General features: G+C 37.8%; 1 protein-coding gene and 1 pseudogene across 4 annotated transcripts in view; both read right to left on the bottom strand.

Annotated features, from left to right (window-relative positions):
• PARD3B (par-3 family cell polarity regulator beta) overlaps positions 1-19,330 on the bottom strand; it is a 990,710-nt gene that overhangs the window by 413,533 nt on the left and 557,847 nt on the right. For 3 of the 4 annotated variants that reach the window (XM_063091519.1, XM_063091512.1, XM_063091533.1), the window contains 2 exons: positions 17,764-17,949; positions 2,008-2,178 (listed from right to left, as the gene is read on the bottom strand). In XM_063091519.1, the coding sequence (XP_062947589.1) occupies positions 2,008-2,178; positions 17,764-17,949 (357 nt within the window). The remainder of the gene's footprint in view (positions 1-2,007; positions 2,179-17,763; positions 17,950-19,330) is intronic. The other variant, XM_063091525.1, reaches the window with a different exon arrangement.
• Positions 6,790-16,634, bottom strand: LOC134389173 (large ribosomal subunit protein eL13-like; annotated as a pseudogene).

The raw sequence follows: 19,330 nt of genomic DNA, 5'->3' as shown, positions 1-19,330 counted from the left end.
TTGTTTAAATATCCTCATAAAAATTGCTTTTTGCCCCAGTTCTTATTCCTGATCAATTCCCTGGTGATCTGTATGAACAAGACACTTCTGAGGATGGGCAACAAACTAAAAGTCTAGTACTTTCTTCTGATGGAATAATGTCAATCCACCCCAATGTGAGAATTAAAATGAAAACACCTGCAGTAAAGGAAAATGTAAATGGTAAAGTGTCCCAACTTGAGCCAAAATACATAACACCTATCCACTAGCTTCCACACGTATTTTCGAGAAAGACATGCAATAAGAGAAGATGAGAGGTGGGGGCATGGCTAGCTCTTTTAGAACCATATGCATTTCTTTTCTTGTTTTAACTTTTGCTATCGGCACAGGCATTGCATAGTAGAGCAGTGTCTTCTAGACTTTTCTATTAGTTGAGGTATCTTTGTTAAAGGAATCTTAAGGGAGATCTAACATGTAGACACACAGAAGGGATGACTGAGCACTCACATGCTATCCTTCCTACCGTCTCCAATGAATGGGTTCCATGGAGTCCTAGGTCTCTAGAGTAAGAACCAAATTAAACCAGATGGAGCCAATTCTCTCATGAAAGAAGAAGTAGATAACTATGTGCATAAGTAAAGGCATTAAATATTCATGAAATATTCTCTGTCACTTAAGCAGACCAAAATGTTGATAATGAGTTTGTTCATTATATATAGTCTCCAGTAATTGGCCAATTTACATTTACTTAACATCTACAAGGTTATGTACGCAGGAGTATAAAAGGTACAGTTACTCCTTTCCAATGACTGATAATATAACAAAGATATAGTTTATAATTTTATGACTCAAGTGTACTCTCTCATGAAATAGGTCTTAGATGCAACTTTTTTACACATTCAACAATATTTATTGTGTCTACTATATGCTGGAAAATAAGAATATATTAAGGGATAAATCAGAGAACAATATCTGTCATCTACAAATACTGAGCTCTATGTATATAGTTACATAGCCGGGAAATGGCAAACCTAGAATTTGAACCTAAGCAACCCAAAACTCCAGAGCCCAAGCTTTTAACCACAAGGAGCTCTACTACTATCTACTCTTGTTTAATTTAATAATCCTTTCATTTTCTAATTTTAAGTTACACTTATTATAAAAACTAATGTTTTATATTAGTATTTTTTAATAAAGTTCTATTTTCACTTTGCATATTATTGTATTACATACACGTAATTTGGCCTTAGGGAATATCCTAATATGATAATGTGTGAATTGCTGATTTTTTCTTAACTTTTAATTCTATAACTTTTTCTTCTTATCTTTTCCTAAAATAATTTTTAGGAAAATTAAATAATTATTCTCCATATATATGAGAAAATAATGTTTTAGAAATATTTTCTATTTATTGTTTGTATGTAAGTGAAATATTTAGGGATATTACCATTCAAGAATACCTTATATTTACCATTCATATGTAAGTATCAAATCCATAAAAGATCATGATAAAAAATTTCAAAAAGTAAGACTTCCATTAATTTAATAACATGAAGCAAACAGCTTGCTTAATAGATCAAATTTTAAATTTGTTAGGTCTCAGGTCTATATTATCTATGTGCACATTATGGAGGAGAATGTGGAGAGGTGACTGCTTTACAATGATATTCATGTTAACTGATTAGAAACTTTCTAAGGTATGGGCATTGCTAGAACATCAACTAAAAAATATATGAAGATGTTTATGACTAGTTCCAGAACTCTAGAAATTTCTGGGGGAAAAACTAGAAAATATAGATCTGTTACATTTGATAAATGACTTACTTTATATGCACATTTTTACACTTTCTAGTTATATCTAAGACATACAACCACCTGTTCCCCACATAAACCCATCAGGGCCCTTCTGGGGCATATTTTCCCAAGTGCAGAATCAATATGAGTCTAGCTACCACACTACTAGAGGAGGTCTGCATATTCTGGTGGCCACTGGGGCAATTTTCTGAGGAAAATCAAGATTTGCATCACCTCCATTGGTCTCTCTGGCCTCCTCAGAATCACCAACTGGATCATCCCTCGTATATTCCCTTCCATGGACATTGATCGTCTAAGTGTTTCCATAGCTTCATGATTGGACTTTCCCAAAAGAGATTCTCCATTAACTGAAATTAGCTGGTCATTCACTCGGAGACGACCATCCTAAGGCAGAGGAAAGAAAAAACAGTAATAAACAGAGGAAAGCATGGTGATGACATGTGGCTGTTTCAGGGAAAAGTTCAAGTTTAAAAATGAAAAAAGAAAAAAATTAAACTATCAGGAATGCTTTATTTTCCATGGCAGAAAAAGGTTCTGCAGCTTATCAAACAGTCAAATACTAAAAACAATCAGTTGTGTAAAAGTATTTTTTAGAAATCTTAGAGTCCTGAGCTACAAAAATTTACATATTTGGATACTGCCTCTTAACTAAATATTTGGCGAGCATGCTAATCTAGCCTGATTCTGCCTTTGCTCTGGCAGGCACCATGTTGCTGACTCAAGGGAAGGAGGTTTGGAAACAAAAGGAGGCAGTCATGTCTCTTGAAGGGAACGTTTGCATTTTAAGACACAGAGAGACATCATGCTCAAATGTTGTGTGCTTGACAGTAGTAATGTGTCTCCCTAGATATTGTTGCTAGCTCTATCGAACAGGACTAAAAAAAATCTGATATGATTTTCTCTAACACAACCACAAGATTACTGGTCTGTTAGTCTGCAAAAGAACACAGAGGTGTGCAGTGAAGGACCAATTTGCCCTGATGTCTTCTGGCAGAAAAGCTTGACAAAGGGAATAGTCAAATTTCTTTCAGGGAGGCTCTGATTGATGAGTACTTTCACCCAGCAGCTTCAAGAAGGAACACTGCTTACTACAAAGTACAAAGAACCTTGGCATGTGGATATGCAGCACAGACTCTGGTCTAAATCACTTCTAGGCACTAATCATCTTCAGCCAGGCATCCCTCATATGCTGGGGTCTACAGCAGTAGCTAACAAACTGGGATGCCAGCTCTTCCTACGAAAGAACTTGAGGGGACCACAGTACATTTTCCCAACAGGCAGCATGAGAAGAAAGAAAGATGTTTAAAATGTTGACAGCCAGATTGCGGACATGTACTATACCATTTTACACATGTACTATACCATTTTACAGTCAGGTACAAAGATCTTTCTTTGAGGTACAATGCAACTGGAAATGTTATCATCCTGGTGCTGCTACTAATAAATTTAACAGAAATAACAGTAGACACATATAAAAATTTACCTTTACAGAAAATTCTTCCATAAATTAACTCTAGTGATTCTTACAGAACCCAAGAAGTTAAGGAGATTTCATGTTTTCAGAAACATTTTAGAGAAGGAAACCAATGCAGATAAGTGATGTAACTTGCTCCAGGTCACAAAAGCAAGTCAAAGGCAAAACTGATTTAAGTCTGGCTTTCATCAGTCTTGGTTCTTTAGTCTTTCCCCTACAATTCCCTTTGTTATTGGTTTTAGGCTATAGTTGTCCAATACTAAAATAGGGAAAGGAAAACATTAAAGAGTTTTTGTGGTAAGAAGTATCTGGGATCCATGTTGAAATTAACAGAATAAAATGCAAAAGAGTAAACCTCCCCTGAGAAATGAGAAAACCTGACACACACAATGAACACCAGAAACCAACTGCACAGCTTTGGGAGGGAAATCCCACTGACAGGTTGATAAACTTGGACTGATGCAGTAGCAGATGGTCAGAGGAAGTCCCTCTGTTGACAGCAGGGAAAAGGGAGAGTGGTGAGAGCTGCTGTCCCCAAGAGAGCTAATGCCCTTGAATGACCCCATGGAGATGCACTGCACTTGCTGCCTGCTGGAGAGGGTGTTGACCACGTAGCACTGTGGAGACCCTCAAAGGAGAATACCCAAAGGAATACACACCCAATCGAGGAAGAAAGTGAGATTGCAAGGCAAGAGGATCAACAGAAAAGGGTGTAAAATCAGGAATGTGACCATTTAAGAGCACTGCCTCAACAGAGCTCAACTTCCCCTGTCTTCCTCTTGTTTTCCCATATCCTAGTCTAGAGCAAGTCTGGAAATGAGATGTACAGGAAAGGCCAAACAGGAAAGAAATTTCTTTGTTTTTGTTAACCAGTGTTGAATAAGGCACGTAAAAGAATAAGATTAAGCCTACCTGAAATGGGGTAAAACAAAAACAACCTTAATGGCTTAGTCATGTAAAGTGAGACACCACTGGACAAATTATTCTGTTCTGTTCTGTCATGTAATGGAAGGAGAACTACTGGCCTGAATCTTTTCACTAAAAATCTTTTTAGGATGACAGGAGACTGATGTGTGGTTTTTAAAGAGGAGGAGGAAGCAGAAGACTTGGATCGAGATCCTAGTGCTACTAACAGGAAGTGAGGTCTAGTGTTCAGATCTGTAGAGGGGTAGTCTTGGCAGTACACCTCATCCACTATGACAGGAAGAAGAAAGATAAAGATTGATACTTTATGAGTACCTCTAGAGATGGAGGGAATGAAATCTGAGCAAGATCCCACCTGGTAACCTCTTGGGAACCTTCTCTTTGAAGGAAGTATGGGGCAAGGTCAGAGTGAAGAGATAAGGGAAATGAGAGGAGCATTTTTTGCAAATCTTTTATCAACAGCTATTAAGCACAGACTTTTATTTTCAACTACATTCTAAGTCTCAAGTATGCAGAATTACATTGAAGTAGGACATGTGTACTGTAACCAAGTCCCAAGCAAAAAGACAGGTCAGGTCACCTCAGGGCAGCTGGAATTTTTTTTTTAAGACATTCACATTCATCACAAGTGTCACCAGAGAGTTGTGGGTGCGATAAAAATCCACACGCTTTCATTTTCAGGCTTATCTTAGTGGTGTGTGCTTTATCATTATAAGATAAATTATGGGTAATTTCATTAATGGTGATGCCAGTAAGTACCATGTTGTCCTAACATTTAGAATATAATCACAGAATTTAGAGCTGGAAGGTTAGAAGGTCATCTTGTGTAACCTCTTCCGTTTACAGATGAGTAATATGACGCCCAAAGAGGATGAGAAACCATTTATCGAGCACCTATTAGGAGAAGGCACTTCCACATATGTTAGGACTTGCTCAGCTAATTAAGGTCAGAGCTGGAACAGAATAGCCCAAGTCCTGAATTCTACAGTGTTCCCTATTTACTAAAATGTTCTGTCTTCTACATGGATGATAATGACTAGTCTCCAAAGGGGTAATGCTTCAAGAAAAAAGGACTTTCAAACCCCAAGAGAACAATGTGCCACCAGATGTCTCTTGGGAGAGAACACTATATGAAATCCAGAGACACAATAGAAGGTGAGGAGAGAGGAAACTGTGAAGGGGGATGACAGAGCAAGGAAGCAAGCTGGAGAAGCAGCAAAAAAACCTGTCTGCCTACTTAGCTACACACACATCCAAGCATCTCAGTGTCTAGTCTTGATCTAAAATGAAGTCAATGCCATGAAGAACTCACTAACTCAAACTCATCAAATACCCTTCAAAATTGTGCATATCCTTTTTGTTTTGTAATGATTTTGACCAAGAAAATTAGCTTTTTATGGTTTTTTTACTATTAAAATTATGTTCAAGTAAATACTTAGGTATTAGAAAACTAACCCTCAACTGACTTTGTATAAGTGAATTCAATTATCCAAGGATGTTACTTAGTAATTCTAGGATACTCATTTCATTGCAATCTAGGTCATGCTTGCATTTGTCAAAGAAAAAAACTCCCTTTCCTTCCTACCTTACTCGCATCAAAACCCTAAGCAAAAAGAACTCAACCATGTTCCCCACCTCTGACACCATACTGTGCCCCCCCCCCATTCCCAATTCTATCCATCCTCAAGCTAGGAAAGAGTAAAAGAAATTCCCAAAGAAAATGAAAACTTTAAAAAGAAGAAGGAAAACAGAGTAAAGATAAAAAGTAACTTTCTGAGGGCACTTTAGGACAAACAAAAACTCAAAAGCTTGTACAAAGTTTAGGCCTTCTCCATGTCCTGAGAAGGCTTCCAATCTCATCAGCCCTAACTGGTTCAATCGCAGTAGGAAGGAGAGTGGACTAGGAGACAAAATGTTTGAATTATACCTCCCTTTTACTGAATACCTAATATAGGCCAGTCCTTGTGCAAATATTCCACATACACGCTCTCATTCATTTCTTACAACCACCCTGTGATATAAATACTATTCCTTTCTTTTTAAGAGATAAAAAGATGGAGGCTCAGAGAAATTAAGTGACTTGTCAAGGGGTACTAGTATGGCCAGGTCTCCTTGCCTGTAAAGTTCAAGGACATTATGCTATGTTGCTTCTAGAGTCAGAGTTCTGATTATTAAAGGCACTATAATTATTAATGACAATAATTATTTAATGAGTTTCTACTCTGTGCAGTCATTGTGCTAAACCCTTTACATGCACTAGACAATTAATCCTCACAACAACCTTACATATTTAAGACTATCGCTCCCATTTTATAAAAGAAGAAATTGAGGCTCAGAGAGGTTAAATGAACTGTTACAAGTCATGTTTCTAAAAGCAGATTTGAACTAGGTCTGGGTCACTCTGGAGTCCATGTTTTCAACCACTTTGCTAGTAATTCTTAAACTTTTGGGGCTCTTACCCCACTTTGAGAATCTAATAAAAGCTACAAATGCTCATCACTTAAAAACAAATATTTACATCAGGGTTTCTCCACAGTTGCACATTTGGCACAGATAATTCTTTGTAGTGAGGGGCTGTCATAATGTTGTAGGATATTTCAAGTGTTTTCTAAAGCATATTTATGACTTCCATGGAGTCCAGTGACCTCGTAGCTCAGGCCCTGTGGTATTTCGTGGTGCCTAAGTACTACCTCTGCCACGGTTACTGGTGACAGTGTGTGGCTTAATCCAACTCTCTTGGCCAGTTTTTTGTAAAACACTCCTTTGCCTCTAAAGTTCTAATGAATACAGAGGGGAGAGTAAGAAAGTCCTGGCAAAGAGCTAGCATCTGGAGAGTATGAGAGAAGCATACAGGAGTGGGCTGGCTTTCCCAGGGGCAGCTGGCTGTAGCCCAAGGCCAGTCTGCATTAGACCAGGGTATTGAGAGGATTAATCATGACCAGATGTTTGCTCCTGCTTCTGCAGGTTTCTAAAGGGGCTCTGGGTAAAGCCTCCTGGGAGATTTTCAACACCCAGAACTCAAACCCCAAAGCTTGACTTCAGACCAAGGAGCAGACTTTCCCTGGAGTAGGGTGGGACTGCAGGCAAGATGGCACCTGGTTGGGGGAGAGGATTATCCTGAACAAATCCTTCTACAGGCCCTAAAGTCACCCATGACAGCATTTGCTTACCATATTTTTGCAAAATCAAAACAAAACAAAAACCCATCCTAGAAAAGAACCTTATATTCCAGATTGAAATCATTTAACTTCATTTAAAAACAATAGCAATGAAAGTACAAGAATAAATAGAGATTTTTAAAAATAAGATTTTTAAAACAAAGAAGGGGAAAAAAGAAAACTAACAACACTGGGAACATGTAGGATCTAGATTTAAAGAGTACCTATATATGTTAGCACATGTTTTAAATCATCTGCTCTAACACAATTTCAGCTCATATGAAGAGAGCCATTCTTCCCAAATAAGAGCCCTATTTTCCAGAGACAGACTGTATTCTGGTGTACATACCATGGTGACTTTGTTCACACTCTTTCTTCTGTCCAAAATGTCTTTTGTATTCCTGCTCACCTGCTGAACATCTATTTACCCCTCAAAGCTAGGCTCAGCAACTGCCTTCCCTCATAAGTTTTCTCCCCAGGCAGAATTAATTGCTGCATCATCTCAATACCCATGATACATCTCACATTTGTCTATCATACCCCTTATCATCTTAGAGTTGTTAGTATATTTAATTAATCATGCTACTAGCTTCCTAGATTGTGAAACGATCTCCAGTCTGTTATATATTGCCTAACTCAACCCTAGATATTCAGGAAGCATTTGCTAAGCTGAGTCACTTGAAAAAACTTTTCAGTTGGATGCTTTGGACCTAGTGTAAATTTCATCTACAATGAACAAATTATTTAACTTACAAACTGTAACTACGAGAGATCTGTGAACTCAGTTTGGCTTGGATATGCCAACACATGTGCAGAGAAACTTTATAATTCTAAAAATGAAGCATGATTACTTTCTGTGTACTAGCCCTATCTCTACTTGTTCAGCTATTGTAAAATTTTAAATTTGTTTATCTAATTCACTTACCATTTTAAGAGCCTCACTTCATTTCTATGTAGCAAACCAGTGAAGTCTCAGCAGCATATCCTTTTTTTTGGATAATTGAAGGATATTTTTTAAAGCATCAGCATGTACATAATCAAAACCATTCTGATACCATGCTTTCAAAATGTATTATAATCCTTTTCATTTTAAATTCCTTCTGAAAAAATATAGGGCATAAATATATTGCAACTCATAGCCTTTACAATACCCATACTGAATCTGATAATTTCCTCAACAAAAAACTTTGGGAAACAGTGACAGAATCATCAGAAATATTCACTGGCCTACTGTGTGGTAATAACATCCTGTGCTTGGTTTACATTTTTTCTGTTTCCTGTCATTTCAGTTTCCTCTCCATCCCTTCCAATCTCTTTCCTGATTTTCTGCTCTTAATTTACTTTGGCCCAGAAAACCAGATAAAAAAAGTCTGTGTAAGGCATATGCGTTATATATGAATCAAGAAGATTCTGCATGAATGCCTGACCAGATTAGAATCTCAGAAGCCACAGACATATAGACCAATGGAACAAAACAGAGAACTCAAATAAATCCACACATTTACAGCCAACTGATTTTTTATGAAGTGCCAAGAACACACACTGGGGAAAGGGCAGCTTCTTCAGTAAATGACGCTGGGAAAACCGGACATCCATATACAGAGTAAAGAAACTGTATCCATCTCTCACCATATACAAAAATCAACTAAAACTAAAAGATTTATATATAAGGCCTAAAACTATACAACTACTAGAACAAAACATAGCAGAAATGCTTCAAGGCATTGGTCTGCACAAAGATTTTATGGATAAGACTTCAAAAGCACAGGCAACAAAGGCAAAAAGAGACAAATGGGACTGTATCAAACTAAAAACTTCTGCCCAGCAAAGGAAGCAATCAACAGGATGAAGAGGCAACCTGCAAAATGACAGAAAATAATTACAAACTATTCCTCCAACAAAGGACTAATATCCAGAATGTACAAGGAACTCAACCAACTCAACAGCAAAAACAAAAACAACAACAAAAAAATCCAATTTAAAAATGGGCAAATGACCCGAACAGACATTTCCTAAAAGAAGACATACAAATGACCGATAGGTATAGGAAAAAAATGCTCAAAATCGCTAATCATCAGGGAAATGCAAATCAAAACCACAATGAGATATCATCTCACTCTAGTTAGAATGGCTATTACCAAAAGGACACACACAAAAAATAACAAATGCTGGTAAGGATGTGAAGAAAGGGGAAATCTTATACACTGTTGGTAGGAATGTAAATTATTATGGCCATTATAGAAAACTGGATGGAGGTTCCTCAAAAAACTAAAAGTGGATGAAGGTTCCTCAAAAAACTAACATATATGATTCAGCATTCCCACTACTGGGTATTAATCCAAAGGAAAGGAAATCAGGAAATTGAAGAGATATCTGCACTCTCATGTTTGCTGCAGCACTATTCATGATAGTCAAGATACTGAATCAACCTAAGTGTCCATTAACAGATGAATGGATAAAGAAAAGGTAGTGTATATAGACAGTGGAATACTACTCATCCATAAAAAAGAATGAGATCCTGTCAATCACGACTACATGAATGAGGCTGGAAGACATTATGTTAAGTGAAATAAGTCAGGCACAGAAAGATAAATACTGCATGTTATCATTCATATGTGGGAGCTAGAAATGTTTAGCTCATAGAAGTAAAGAGTAGGATTGTGGTTACCAGAGGCTGGGAAGGATGTGGGTGGGGTGCAGATAGATAGTGGTTAAGGGATACAACGTACAGCTAGATAAGAATAAGTTTTAGTGTTCTATTGTAGTGCTAAGAGACCATATTTAACAAAAATTAATTGTATATTTTCAAATGGCTAGAAAATAGGAGTTCAAATGTTCTCAACAGAAAGAAATGATAAATGATAAATGTTTGAGTGAAAATAGCCTGATTTGATCATTGTACATTGTATACATGTATGAAAACATCACTTTGTACCCTATAAATATGTGCATTGTTGTGTCAATTAAAAAAGAAAAATTTTTAAAAATAAACCATAAAGTTTGAAATCTACATGAAAAACAAAAGAAGTATAACCATTTGAAAACAGCCTCAGTATGGCAAAGCAATTATGAGAGAACGGATTTAAACTTTAGTTGCACGTGTAGCTTCACCCCTTATTAGCACTGAAACCTTGGGTATGCTACTCAACTTCTCTCTGCCTCAGTTTCTTCAGCTATCAATCGGAGATGGTATCAGTTTTACAAGATTGCTGTGGGGATTAATTGGGACAGCACCTAACAAGGTGCTTAGAACATTGCTTGGCATGCAGTACGTACTCAATAAAACACGGGATAATTATAAAAAAAGAAAAAAGAATCTCAGTGGCCTCCTTTTCAACCTACTAAAAATTATCTTATCTATTTAATACATTGTGCTCTTGTTTGTGCTGAGATTGCTTAAAATCAGTCTCTAGAAAAATGGGTCCAAACCAAAGTGCCTAGAATAAAACTCTGACCACAATATGTGTGTGTGTGTGTGCATATATATATATACACACACACACAAATACACACACATACAGTATGTGTGTATATATACACAGTGTGTGTATATATATATCTCAGCATTTATGTATGTGTGTGTATATACATATACATGGGTATTTGTAGGATATATATACACATATCAAAGCTATATTCATCTTCATTATGGGTATTTGTAGGATGTGTGTGTATGTATGTATATAGGTATGTATATGTGTGTGTGTGTGTATATATGTATATGTATGTATATTCTACAAATACCCATAATGAAGATGAATATAGCTTTTCAGGAAAAAGGTACTATTTCAGAGCCAAAGCATCATTATCATGGCATATCAATTAGGACTACCAACTCATATTTTTTCAAGCCCACCATAACAATCATGGAGTCTAAAACAAACATCGAAATGATATAGAGTTCCCAAATTTTATTCAGCATAGTATAAATTTATTTCTTATTTGCAAGTCCATGCATGAAATAAAAATGCAAAAGTGATAAAGATCAGCAAGAAAAGCAATGACAGATGCTGGTATTAGGGATTTTAAAAGTAACGCTATATCATATTTTTATAAAGTAGTTACTACTGTAGAAAATTCATAAATGATGAGCCTGACTATGAATTAACATATGGTAACATTTCTGTGCGGCCTTTTTTAAAAAAAGGAAATTGGTTAAAAATGTATTTTTGTTATGTTTAAGTTAGGAGTTTCCTGATTTTAAAGGTAGGACTCTTATTGGACTTACAGTGATTATGAATTTATGAATTTTTCCAAACAAAGTTCCTGCTTTTAGTTGTCCGTAAAATGTATCACATCTTTGTGTTTAAGGACGAAATGTTAGTGCTTGGCTTATTACAACTGAGGATTTGCAATGGAGCCATTTACACACTCAGACTGTCTGGTCCTTCTGTCAGAGGTAAAAGCCTGAAAGACACTGACTACCAGCAAGGATCCTCAAGGTTCTCTCACCAGTAGAAATGTTATCAATTTTAAGAAAAATGAAGAGTTGAAGAAATCATTTAACATTAGTGTTCCTTAAAAAGCTGTCCCTTTTATCTTCCTTTGAATTCATTAATTATAGATGTGCCACATGATTTATAGATACTGGCAGAGATGGAGGTGGAAATTACTCACACTGAGAACTCCTATTGGACTCCTGTTAAGTAGTTTGGATGCTGTTAAATGTTCCATATTACAAAGAAACATGAAGATTCAGGATCAAGTGCCATGTTCCCAGATATTGCAGAGCTGTTCAAATTCTCTCCAAAAATTCAGTTTAGTCATTTTAAAATATTGAGATTGTCTGTATTAGTAAAATTCTTTCTTTTTACCTATTACTAAATGGCATAGATTATGAAATTCTGCGTCTTTCAGAAGGAGCGTCCCAAATTTCCTAAGCATATAAGAATCAAATTACATAAATTATGTCTATTTCATATTCTCAGTGCATGCATTTGAAATTAGCTATGTCAGGCATTTTTCTTTTATTTAATTTCATCATCATCAAGTAGTATTTATTAAGCACAAGTCTGGCTAATTTATTTTCTAGAGAATAACATATTCTTAAATTCATTCTCTCTATTTAAGAGTCCTTAAATAATCTACCTGATATGACACTTTTACCATTAGCAAAAATTGCCTTTAAATTTTAATTTTTACCTTATGATTTCAAGGTTTCAATAGTACACATTCCATTCCCAAAGTCAGTATATTCAAATAAAAAATGTCACTCAGAACTGGTACAACAGACTCCATGGGATTTTTATTCTTACTACAGTATGTTAATATCTTACCTAACTTTAAAAAAATACCAGTTTTCTAGTTATATATTTTTTTTCTAGAAGTGATTTTTTAAGGTAGGAAAATAAGCAGTTTAAATGAGTATAATCAATAGATGTAAAAATGCATTTTTGCTAAAAAAATTTTTAGTTAATATAGTACATCAAAAGCGAAGCAAAGGAAAACCACTGGTCTCAGAATTCAAAATGTTTAGCAAATGAGTATGAAAACACCTAAGGTCTGCAAGCTGATCATTGAGACTTTCTTTGTGCATCCCTAGAGAAAATAGAAAGCAAATTTTTTGTGAGTTTGGGAGAAGAGGAATATTTTTCTCAAGGTATTTTGTCCTAACTGCAACTCTTGATCTTAGCCAAAAGGCCGAGAAGCAATCTAACTGCAACAAAGACAGTATTTCTTTTTATTTAGAAACACTGCCACCACATTCACTTTAAACTCCAACTACAAAAGTAAAACTTTAGAAAATTTCATTCAATCATAGTTCTCATTTCAGGAGAACTTAACACATATAGTTGTATCTAGAATATTTTATTTCTAGGAGCAATTAAACTGTAATTTGTCTGGGACAAATTAAACTGGCAATTGTCAGGGACAAATGCCAAGGAAGGATGACAAAAACTCAAATGAAACCACAAGCATATAATGCATGTCACTGTTTAAGCACATGAGCATCAATACTCTAAGAAGTAGTATTTTGCTGTGTGGTCAATGGTCACTTTGTTCACTAAGAGGCACAGCTGAAAGCAAGGCTTCAGAGGGGCCTGCAAAGAGCTCCTTTTGCCAAATCAGCCTCAAATCCCAAATGCTATGGCCTGACATAAGTAAGACAGAGTTTCTGGGCTTTATTTCTTAATATGCAGACATGAAGCTAAATATTAAGATGAGATTAAATATTTGAATAATTCTTAATAGGGTAAAAATATTGTTCAGTTTCTCCTTAGAATGAGTCAGGGACTCACTTTTAAGAGGGCATCGTAGCATAACTGGATGCTCTTATTTTCAGATATAATTTATGTCTCTATTAGAAATAATTCAAATAAGATATGAAATGATAGAAAGCAGTAGCCTGAGAGGTAAGGGGGGAAAAAAAGGAGGCCATCAATTAGTGTCACAGCCATTCCGTGGTTTTACATCTGGCAAGAAGTAGCCTATCTTTGTTTATACCAACAGAAGCCCCCAGGAGAATATAACACACAGAATCCACAGGAAGAATTTGATCATACTTTTCAAAAGTAGTTTAGTTTTCAAAACTCCACTTTCCCTAAAGGAAAAAACACCTTGAGAACCAATTAGTAGTATGAAGAGCCAGGAGAAAAAGATTGTGCTCTGGTAAAAAGATTATTTTGTTGATTTCAGGTAAAAACCTAGGGCCAGATGCTAGTGTGGAAGTTCCCAATTCTTATCTACGCTTTGCTCCAGGGACACTGCAGTCTGTTACTTTTGTATCTTCTCAACAGGGACAGGAACAAAGTCTCAAAACAATTTTTTAAAGACATAATCCTCAATCATAGACTGGGTGGCAAATTTTTTAGGAGTAAAAGTGGATTAGTGGAACAGAAAAAGGAGAATAGAAAAATACTTTTTTGTTTTTCCTGGTTAATCAGATTTCTTGTGAGCAAAACTCAGGCCTCTACCCTTTACACTGCAAAAGGTAAACAAGACAAATGGATACTAAACATTCACAACAAGGCTAAATTCATGATTGATGTCTCTTACTGTTTAAGATCAGCTATAAATATGCTGTCCAGTGGTTTTTAATGGTGTGATTGTCTGACTCAGCAGACCAGTGTCAGGAAAGAAATTTACATAAATGGAAAGTGAAATCTTTCTGCAAAAAGCAGGACTGTTAGAAACTGCTTAGGTAAGGAGATGCTCACTTACGCAAACATGGGTATACATATTAAACCTGCCTGCCAATATATGCTTGAACTTAAGTTATTGCCCATAAAAAGCTAAGATGTTTGCTTTTAATTTCCAAAAAGTCATCTCAGTTTCAATTTTACTTGGAATAAATTCTGCAAATAGAGCTGTCATTAAGAATAAGAATAATAATAGCAGATGGGTATCCAAAGACATGACCAAGGACTCATCTTCAAACAGCACATGTTTAGATGGCTTGGCTAAGGATGATAAGCATGATACAAGACAACTCCAGGTGATGGGCCCCGCTCCCTAGGAATGTGAGCGGATATATGAAAGAGCCTTTGTCTCAGTGCAGCACAGTTCTGGAGTCAGACTGCCTGGATTTGAATCTTAGTTTAAACAATTCCTGGCTATGTAACCATAGAAGAGGCACTAACCACTCCAATCTGTAATTTCCCCTTCGATAAAATGGCATGATAATAATCTAATGTGAATATGAAGAATAAAATTAGAGAATCCACCTAAAACACTTATCTTAGCGTCCAACATATATTAAGCACAACAAATGGTAATTGCTATGGCTATTGTTGCTATTACTATTATTCCCCTTTTGTTCCTAGTTTTATATTTCTGAGCTAGGTTGGAGAGTTTTATAGATTGAATGATCGCCCTCAGTTGTTAACCCTTCATGGCATCCACACTTTTGCTACAGCTTCATTGTGGGTGGAGTGTGGTTTTCCACTGTCTGACCTTGGATTCAGCTATATGACTTTCTTTGGACAATGGCCTGTGTGTGAAGTGACAGTGAGCCAGTTTGGAGCCCAGGCATTAAGAGGCTTCACCCACTGCCACTGGACCTGTGACACTTTATGGCATGAGAAAAACATGCTTCAGCTAGCCTGCTGGTCCAAGGAGTAGGTAAAGCATGTGGGGCACACTCAGACCTGTAAACCTACAGTGTGATAAAGAGACACTCCAGCCTGAGTCAGAGTCCTCCCGTCCTCCACTCCACTCCCAGGTGCTCTGCAGAGCCATGACAGAAGTAAAAGCTTACTGATGTATATTACCAAAACTTTGTGATTATTTCCTACACAACAAAAGCTAACTGATCCAAAAAGTGATTTAAAGAGTTGTTTATTTATAATACATTTCCCATTTCCCAAGGAAAAAGACATTAGCTCAGGGTCTAGGTCTGAAACAAAAATGGAGGGGTAAGTGCAAGACGACACATGCTTCAACAAAGCCAGAAGTCTAGGACCAGGAGTGCCCCTGTGAAATCTAACTAGGCCTTCTTGGCTTTGCTGCGGGAGAGGGCACACATCTCTAATATCAAGATTATTTTATTTATTTTTCATGTTTTGCTTTCAATGCGTTATAATTCATTACTGCCACCACTCGTTTTGATGCTCCAGTTGTCCCTGATTTGGCCAGTGGCCTTCAAGCAGGCTCCTGAGTCCGTCTGACGTGGCTCCATCGCGTTCTGAGCACTTTATTTTTTCTCTCGACTCCCCCTCCCACCCCTGACCCCCCTCCACCAGCCCCTGATAGCCACTGTTCTCTCTACTTCTTCTTTTTCCTCCTGCTGGTTTATTAAAAGTCCCCCACAGGGCTTGGCTTTTTCTTTTCCACATGGTGCTCTGCAGCTTCCTGGGCCCTCTGGTCCGGATGCTGAGGAGCCGGGCATCGGCGCGGCGGTGGGAAGCTCTGCAAACACCTTGAGGTCCTCCTCCTCGGTGGTGATTCCGGCTTCCTCCTTCTCGTAGACATTCCCTAGCGCATTGCTGGGCCTGCCGGCTGGTGGCCGGCCTGAGTCCTTCAGCAGGGCTGTCTCCCTTCTGGGGGGCCGAGGGCTCCCTGCGGAGGAGGATGCGCTCAGGGCGGTACTCAGCAGTCCAGCCGCCGCACAGTGGCCTGCAGGGACTCGGTGGGCTTGTCCCGCCTCCTCAGATCCACGGAGATCCCAATGGTCCGAGCCAGCTTCTCGTGGGTGCCGCCCACCCTTAGCTCCTCCAGGCTGACGCCCCTGCCCGCGGGCACTTTGGCGTGACCTGCACCGTGGGGCACCTCGCGGACCTTCCCGCCCCCTGGTTGAATCTCGGGGCCTCGCGCCGCCGCCAGCCCCAGAGGGACTTGAAGATCATGCCATTCCGGCTGGGCGCCCTGGCTGCCTGTGGCCCTCCTCGCAAGACAGCAGCGGAGCAGAAAGGGATATCAAGATTACTTTAAATCGGCTAACATTTATTGGAACCTTATAGGCGCTGGGCTAAGTAAGCGTTTTACATGTATTGTCTCTTTTAGTCTTAACAGTCCTAGGAGATAGGCACTACTAATCTTACAAATGAGGAAACTGAGGCATATGGAGGATGAGCAACTTGCCTTCTTCACAGAGGGAGAAAGAAGCTAAGGTAAGATTCAGACCCAAGTAGTCTCATGTCATGGCAGGAGATGATGACGGTGATGAGAGATGAAAACATGTATCCCCCTATAATCACCTTACTGCTTTCATCACATTGTGTGTATTAATTTATTTAATCTTCAGAACCCTACGAAGTAGGCATTATTGATTATCCCCATTCTACAGAAGAGGAAATAAGAGACCGCTGGTCAAGTTCCTTTCTGCATTTTCACACAGCCAGCAAGTGGTGGGGCTGAATTTGAACACAGCCAATCTAGTTAACCACTATACTGTGTTGATAGCAACAATCACATTGCCCACCCCAACATGAAAGGGCAGAGTCATGATCTTCCCTTTCTTTTGGAAATGGATAAGCTTCTCTGAGTGTTTAAAAGCAAATATGCTCTCTGGGCACCATGGTTATCCTCAAGTGTATAAAATGTGATAAATGACCTTTAATTTACAGTACAATCACTCTCAGGCTCCACTGGGCTCTTATTCTTGCAAGCACAATTTTCTTATTTGCTGCCTTTATGTTTACTTGATTTTAGTTTTGTTTTTTGATCGTGTATTTTTAGCCTCAACTCTGTCAGGTTACAAATTCTGAGGAGTCCTAACAGAGTAATAAGGAGGATGCAAAAAAGAACGTTAATTGTGATGGGTTTTTAGAACTATCTCTAGGAAGTAAAAATAACTTATGGTATGAAAACAGCCAATTGTTCCACAGATCTGTTCACACACACATATCTTGCATCTGTCAGGAAAACCTCAGTGGTTTGAAGCCTTCAGACACTTTCTTCATCCAGTCCCCAAGCACAATGGCCACATCTTTAAGTACCTTCTCACAGCTGTTGGCAAACGTCATTAATACCCACCTTAAAAGCAGCACCTCCATGGATGATGGATTTGATAAAAATCCCCAAGTCTGTTCCAGTTTCTCGGGATTTGTTCCCTTTCAAGCTCACCCCAAGGCCAGCAGAACCAGAATCATTCAGGGGGATCTCAAAGGTGAGTTGCTCGGTTGTCTCCAGGTAGAGCGCATAGCAGTCGGGTTCTCCTTTCTGTTGGGAAATGCACAGGGAAAAAAGAGAAGAGAAGAAAGCAGATTACTGCTTCACACTCTCAGCTGACCAAACACAGACGCAATTGGTGAGACAGGATGACTAGACCCCTTGTATATGTCATCCTGCTACTGGCAGGTGAAGGCTGGTCGTCTCTCTGTGCCGGGGGCCACCACCACATCCAGGGAGTGGGGGAAGAGCTCTCATGGAATAATATTTGGTGTGGTCAACAGAGAGGATCATTTGGTAAGACAGAGTCATACAATATGAAACATCCCAGAAGCATTTGGAAATTCAGCAGAATATTCTCAATAATTAAACAGGCTGGACATTAGACTTAGAAAATCAGACTTATGTATCAGAAGAGGTCTTGGAGATAAAGTAGTCTCAATATCTTCATTTTAAAGATGAAAAAACAGAGCTTAATATGAAACATGTTAAAATTTGGGGGAAATATTTGGCTTGTATAATTTTATAACATCATTTACCATTGAAACAATGCAATTGCTAAAGACTGTCAAAAGCACACAGATCACCAGAAAAAATAAAATGTTATGTTTATTTTAAATAAAATGTGATTTATAATTGATATCACTGAAGTAAGTTTCATTTTGTCAAAATTCATGCTTTAAGCCTGTATCTTTGAGTAGTATGACTGACTGCCTTTCAGTTTTGCACCTAAGCAAAAATGATTATGCACAACAAATATTCATGTCCTCTATGACAAATGACACCTAGTTGTAAGCATACTGTTCTCAAGAAATACAGAGCATGGTGGCCAAAGGCATATTTAGGGCTCAGATCTCCAGGGAGAAGTGTGTGGTTAACCATATTTGGTCCCTAGTGTTTTCAAATATGCAGTAGTGAGAATAGACAAGTGATATCCACATGATAATCTTTGTAGGTAACCCTTCTGCAGTCTGCTCAGGCTTGCAGAAATGTGAAACTCTGCCACGGAGTTTAACTGAAAAATCTGAAAATGAGATATCCCTGGAAACCATCAACTCATTCTAGGTCAGTAGTTCCTTCCTCCCTATAATTATGTTTAGAGACTCTGTCTTAAGGTCACTTTGAGGGGAATCTTATGTAAAATTACATATTTAAAAAATTACTATGAATGTCTGAATGTCAGTCACAAATAACTTTGAAATTAGAAGTAGCAAAGAACCCATAATTAAAACAGGATTAAGGGGTCTGATCATAACCAGATCCACTGACATGGCATTTTCAACCCCTACCAAAATAGAGAAAATCCATGTCTAACTTTTAAAGAAGGTTATTTATTTAATTTCATTGTAAATGAAATTAGCTGTAAAGATTTTGACAATAAGTTGTTTGAAAAAATGAAACTTTATTGCTTAATTTAATAAACCTACTACAG

Source organism: Cynocephalus volans, chromosome 1 (assembly GCF_027409185.1).
Source record: "Cynocephalus volans isolate mCynVol1 chromosome 1, mCynVol1.pri, whole genome shotgun sequence".
Lineage (NCBI taxonomy): Eukaryota > Metazoa > Chordata > Mammalia > Dermoptera > Cynocephalidae > Cynocephalus > Cynocephalus volans.
Note: the sequence above shows the minus strand (reverse complement) of the source record. Positions and strands in the feature narration are given on the sequence as shown.